Source organism: Bubalus bubalis, chromosome 6 (assembly GCF_019923935.1).
Source record: "Bubalus bubalis isolate 160015118507 breed Murrah chromosome 6, NDDB_SH_1, whole genome shotgun sequence".
In the NCBI taxonomy this organism is placed as follows: Eukaryota; Metazoa; Chordata; class Mammalia; order Artiodactyla; family Bovidae; genus Bubalus; species Bubalus bubalis.
Window position 1 is genome coordinate 79,921,027 of NC_059162.1, and position 6,000 is coordinate 79,927,026.

At 50.5% G+C, this 6,000-nt stretch overlaps 1 protein-coding gene across 4 annotated transcripts in view; it reads right to left on the reverse strand.

Annotated features, from left to right (window-relative positions):
• The window catches only part of AK4 (adenylate kinase 4), a 97,458-nt gene extending 96,044 nt beyond the window's left edge, over nt 1–1,414 (reverse strand). The window contains exons 1-2 of one of the 4 annotated variants that reach the window (XM_025288537.3): nt 1,397–1,414; nt 385–656 (exon numbers count right to left, since the gene is read on the reverse strand). In XM_025288537.3, the coding sequence (XP_025144322.1) occupies nt 385–529 (145 nt within the window). In that variant the 5' untranslated portion in view covers nt 530–656; nt 1,397–1,414. Of the gene's footprint in view, nt 1–384; nt 657–855; nt 1,159–1,187; nt 1,313–1,396 lie in introns of those variants that run through there. The other 3 variants (XM_044944892.2, XM_044944891.2, XM_006058918.4) reach the window with 3 other exon arrangements.
• Between the last annotated feature and the right edge of the window lie 4,586 nt (nt 1,415–6,000).

A 6,000-nucleotide genomic window follows, 5' to 3' on the forward strand; every position in this document is an offset into this window, starting at 1 on the left:
GCGGTGAACTGGGTGGGAGACGGCCAAGCGGTGGGATGACTTGGCTTTAAGGAAGCCGGGCGAGAGAGAAGCTCGGGGTTTTCAGCTGCCGCGATCTGCTGGTTGGTGACCCGCTTTTCGCCAAGGCAAGAGCAGCCCGTGGCGGGGTGGGAGTGGGGCTCGCGCCCCTCCTACCCTCCGCCCAGCTAGCCTCGGCCTCCTCCCGGGCGCGGTTAAGCCGCACGGCCGCGGGCCACCAGCTGCATGCGCCCCGGCACGTAGGAGCCTGCACTACCACATGCGGGCGGGGGAAGGGCGCCCGGGGACCGAAGAGACTCAGCCCCTGGCTGGCCCACCAGCCTCACCCGATCCCGCGTCCGCTCACTCGCCCCCGCTGCCTCTCACCCGTGTTGGCCTTGATGTTCTCCCGCAAGAAGTGGCCGCTGGAGAGATGCTGAAGGCCAAAGTTCTGGGCTATCCTCTGGCACACGGTGCCCTTGCCCGAGCCCGGCGGCCCAAGGATGACCGCACGCAGGAGTTTGGAAGCCATTGCCTCAGAGAGGAGGGGGAGGCCGAACTGACAACCGGGACAGCGGCCTCGGAGAAGCCCCGGGAACTTTGTTTCTTCTGCCCCTGCCTCTGACACCCTGGGCTCGCGCGGAGATTCGCCGCCGCCCCTGCAGGGGAAGGAGAGACTTTGAGACAACCCCTCCTCTCCGCCCCGCGCCTGGGCGGCTCGAGGGCGGAGTAAGCGCCACGCTACACCTCCCCGCCCTCAACGCCCCCACTCTGCGATCCCGGAGAACTCCCGAGCGCCCGCCCCTGGCGGGGGTAGCCCTCGGGAGCTTGGAGTGGGGTCAGCCCGGCCAGGCCCACCTCGATCCTTTCCTATATCTCGTGCCCCACGCCCAGTCTGAGGAAGGGGTCGGGCATCCCCACGCCAATCTCCACCGAGTGAGACAGCCGGAACAGGCGGTGACTCCAAGCGCGCCTCCAGTAGCCCCACGCCGCGGCGGCCTGGGGGCTGAGCCCCAACCCGGGTCCCCGCACGTGGGCAGCATTTGGTCCGCGCCTCCGCCTCTCCCCGGCGGCTGTCACATCCCCGGGAGTGGCAGCGGCCGCCTCCGCAGAGGTCTGAGGGATGCTCTCCTCGCCGCGGAGCCAGAGTCCGGCGCCTCTCCACCCGGAGAAGTCAAATAAACACACACCTTGGCCGGGACGCGGCCCTCTGCGAGGCTTCTAGCCCGGATCCCGCTGGGCGGCGCCGCCTCCGCCCGCCCCCACTCGGAGCCCCGGCCGGCCGCTCGGGGCTCGCGACTTACGTAAGCCGGGAGACCAGCTCCGCGCTAGCCGGCCGCCTGCGCTCCCCACCCCGCCCCAGTCCTGCCGCTCCGCTCCCACCCGTCCCCTCCGCGACCTTGCTCCCTGAGACGCCGTGGGGCCCGCGGGGCAGAAGGAACGTGGAGAAGACGCACGCGCCAGAAACCCCTCTTTTGCGGTAGGTTAGGGAGCCGGTCTCCTGTGGAAAAGAAGGAAAAATACAACTTGTTGAGTGCCTACTGTGCGTCAGTTTCGGAGCTAGGCGATTTCCTTGAAGCAGCAACAGTTCCAGGTAGGGCATGCACGATGGACGAAAAAGGAGGCTTGGAGTACGACCCTTCATTCATTGAGTCATTCATTCAACAAAGGTTTATTGAGCACCTACTATGTGCCAGACACTCTAGTCCCTCAGCATATAGCTGCGAACCTGAGATGGACTCCTGCCCTGTGGAAGCTACATTTCAGCGGGACTTTTGAACTCTCATTTGCACGACTCCAAAGCGCAGGGTTCTGGAGTTAGAAGGAAAAGGGAAGGGGGAGGGGGAATTAGGAATGATCCTACCCTCAGGATCTCATACACTGGTTCCAGAACTGAAGAAGCCACGACATTGGCACTAAATTAACAACTCAGTCCCAATGGATGCTATCTTCTCCCTCGCCTTCCCAGCGCATCCCAATATCCCAATCCATATTCTCTTTAAATCTGTTCCCGCCCCGCACAGAGCCTTCATATTCCACTCGGACTTAGTGTGATAACCGCCTGCCCACAAGTCTCCAGCTTCCGGCCATCCATATGTGATGCAGCTGCTAAAGAGCGAATCAATTTCCATTATTTCCTCACCTCAGATATTATCGACCCTTCAGCATAAAGGAAAAAAAAAATCGTCAGCAGGAGCACACAGGTGCCTTCCGTACACCTCTGCCATCTTTCCACAGGCCTTCTGTCTCCTGCCATTGCAGAAATCCCCTGCAGGATTCTGAGCACCCCCACACGTGGCTCACCAGTTCCAGAGGGACAGTGTGGAGAAGAGCCTTCTCTAGCTTCCTGGCTGCTCTGTCTGTGTTGGGGGGCTAGGGAGGGGGTGAGAGAGACTGGCGTGGGATCCCAGGTCCCAGCCCTTCTCCTCCACACACTGATAGCCAGACAGAGCCTAGTCTCTCCTTACCCAGGAGCACCCCCAGGCTGCCAACCCCCCCACCGCCAACCCCAGGTCAGTATTTGTTCCAAAGTCCCCTTCCCCTGTCAAAACTATCTCAGTAATTTCCCTGGTGGTCCAGTGTTTAAGAATCCGCCTAATGCAGGGAGTCACAGGTTCGATCCTGGATGGGGGAAGATGCCACATGCCCTGGACAAACTAAGCCCATCTGAGCCCAGCACTGCAATTAAGAGTAACTCCTGCTCTCTGCAACTAAAGAAAGCCCCAGCAAGGCAAAGGAGACCCAGTGCAGCAAAAAATAAATTAAAAATTAAAAACTATCTCAAAGTTCTGTGGACATCAGAGAGTTGTTATATAGAGCCCTTTTAGCCCTTCTTCTGGAAGCAAAGAGGGGAAAGAGCCTCTGGGGCTTTGGAGGGGATGACAAATCTCCCCTCTTCTTCCTGCCATGTGCCCTATAATATATAGCAGACACTCTGCAGTCCTTCTCCAACCTGAGCATGCATCAGAATGACGTGGAAGGCTTGTCAAAACTAACTGCTGATCCCTACCTCCAAAGTCTCTGTGATTCGGTGGGTATGAGGTGGACATTTCTAACTAGTCCCCAAGTAGAGCTGGGGCTGCCTATCTTGAGAGCTCACTTTGAAAACCAACTGCTCTTAGGAAATCAGTATTCAGACACATGTGGTCTGGATTCCTCCACCTGCTGTGGGATCTTTGGCCCTTAACCTCTTTCTAAAATGAGATTGGATTTAGCTGGTGCCAGAGGTCCCTTTGTATTTACCAAGAATTGATTCTGTAAGTTGCCACAGGAAAGACAACTTCTAGCCCCCACAAACTAGATGTAGATAGCTTACCTTGCTATGTCATCCAGTTCTTTTGCCTAGTTTTGAAATGTCTTCACCAACATCACCTTATGATGTCAGGCAACTCTGCTAGCCACCCACATGAACATATATTATGAAATAAAAAAGGAGTTGTGACATAGGTAAACTTAAGAGAAGCCTGGCTGAGATTAGAACCTGACATTTCACAAGAGCCCCAATGGACCTTTCGTGTATACAGCCATCCTCAGGGTCCCACAACTCAGCTGCTGATTGGAAGCAGTAGAACTGGAAGACATGGGCTTCGGAGTCAGATACCCTAGGATTCAATTGCAGCAGCACCATTCACCAACTCTTCAAGCTCTTGATGTCTGTGAGCCTTAGTTTGCTTATCTGTAAAAGGGAAATAGTACTTATCTCACAGGCAGTGATAAGGCTTAAATGAGATAATGTATGTGAGAATTTAGCACAGGACTGGGCATATAATAAGTATTTATTCATGAACATCATCATGATTTACCATGGAAGAATTGTATAGCCTCTCTGATCTCAGTTCCCGGATTATGAGCTAGTAATAAAAGCTGACTTAAAATTCAGCATTCAAAAAATGAAGATCATGGCACCCAGGCCCATCACTTCATAGCAAATAGATGGGGAAACAATGGAAACAGTGACAGATTTTATTTCTTGGGCTCCAAAATCACTGCAGATGGTGACTGCAGCCATGAAATTAAAAGACACTTGCTCCTTGGAAGAAAAGCTATGACCAACCTAGACAGTATATTAAAAGCAGAGAAATTATGTTGCCAACAAAGGTCCATATAATCAAAGCTAGGGTTTTTCCCATAGTCATGTATGGACATGAGAGTTGGACCATAAAGAAAGCTGAGCACCGAAGAATTGATGCTTTTGAACTGTGGTGTTGGAGATCAAACCATAATTTGGACAGCAAAGAGATCAAACCAGTCAATCCTAAAGGAAATCAGTCTGAATATTCATTGGAAGGACTGATGCTGGAGCTGAAGATACAATATGTTGGCTACCTGATGGAAAGAACTGACTCATTGGAAAATCGGAGAAGGCAATGGCAACCCTCTCCAGTACTCTTGCCTGGAAAATCCCATGGACGGAGGAGCCTGGTAGGCTGCAGTCCATGGGGTCGCTAAGAGTCGGACACAACTGAGCGACTTCCCTTTCACTTTTCACTTTCATGCATTGGAGAAGGAAATGGCAACCCAATCCAGTGTTCTTGCCTGGAGAATCCCAGGGACAGGGAGCCTGGTGGGCTGCCGTCTCTGAGGTCACACAGAGTTGGACATGACTGAAGCGACTTAGCAGCAGCAGCAGCATTGGAAAATATCCTGATGCTGGGAAAGATTGAATATAGGAGAAGGGGATGACAGAGGATGAGATGGTTGAATGGCATCACCAACTCTATATATATGAGTTTGAGCAAGCTCTGGGACTTGGTGATGGCCAGGGAAGACGCGTGCAGCAGTTCATGGGGTCACAAAAAGTTGGATACAACTGAGCAACTGAACTGAACTGATGACAAAGTACCTAGCAGGCTTCCTGGCCCTTGCAAGATATTCCATAATGGTAGCTGTTCTTAACACAAACATTCATGTAATTGGCTTCTTCTATTTCTTTTGCCTAGGGTTTTAAGTCCATTTGTAATATATATGACAGTCTTCAAAATAATTCACATCTATGTGTTAGTCTGTAGACAAACTGTAAACTCTGAGGGCTGAAACCAAATTGAATTTATTTTTCTACTTTCAAAAATATACAGCACTGGACTTCCCTGGTGGTCCAGTGGTTAAAACTCCATGCTTCCACTGCAGGAGGCACAAGTTCGATCCCTCATGGGAGAGGATCCTGCATGCCACATGGTGCGGCAAAAAAAAAAAAAAAAAGATTTAGATAGATAGATAGCCCTTTGCTCACAGTAAGTACTCTGTAAAAGTTTGCAAATCTCATCCCCCCGACTCCATCCTAACACACTCACTATCAAGCTGTGTGGCCTCTCTGCAACTTTCCATAATATAGACTACGTTTGTTCATACTTTACACTTCCTTCATCAGATTCTCACAAGCTTGCAAAGAAGCTTGAGCAGAGATTCTCATTCCTATTTTACAAATGAGAAAAACCAAGGTTCTGAGAGGTGAGGTGAACTGCCCAAGATCACAGAACTAGCTGGTGACATGGTGGGGTCCAAATCCAGATTTTCTCATTCTAGGCACAGTGCTCTTATTTACTAAACTTCAGTCATTTCCACACTACTTTCACAGTTTTGCCATAATCTTCTAACATCTTGGCTGTAATCTGCTTATCATGTTTCTTTATATCTACTCAATTTGTTTAAATAATTTATTTGAGAAGGAAACTATATATAACTCACCATCCATAAATACAAAGGATACACTAAAATAAATGCAAGAAAAATAAAAGTAAGTTACCAAATTGCTCAGATCTACTTGTTGAGTTTCTGAGCTTAATCTTTATTTTAAAAAAAAATCTTTGTTTAAAGAAAAAAAAGATGTTGTTTACCAAGTGTTAGCCAAAAGATAAAAAGACATGGAGCATCTAAATGAGACTGTCTACAAACATACAGCTCAAAATAGAAAGGGAACACTTTCTTAACCTTTAGTTTATTATTATCCAAAGCCAGGTCCATGTACCACCTAGAATCAGCTCCATCTCCATATCCAATTATCTT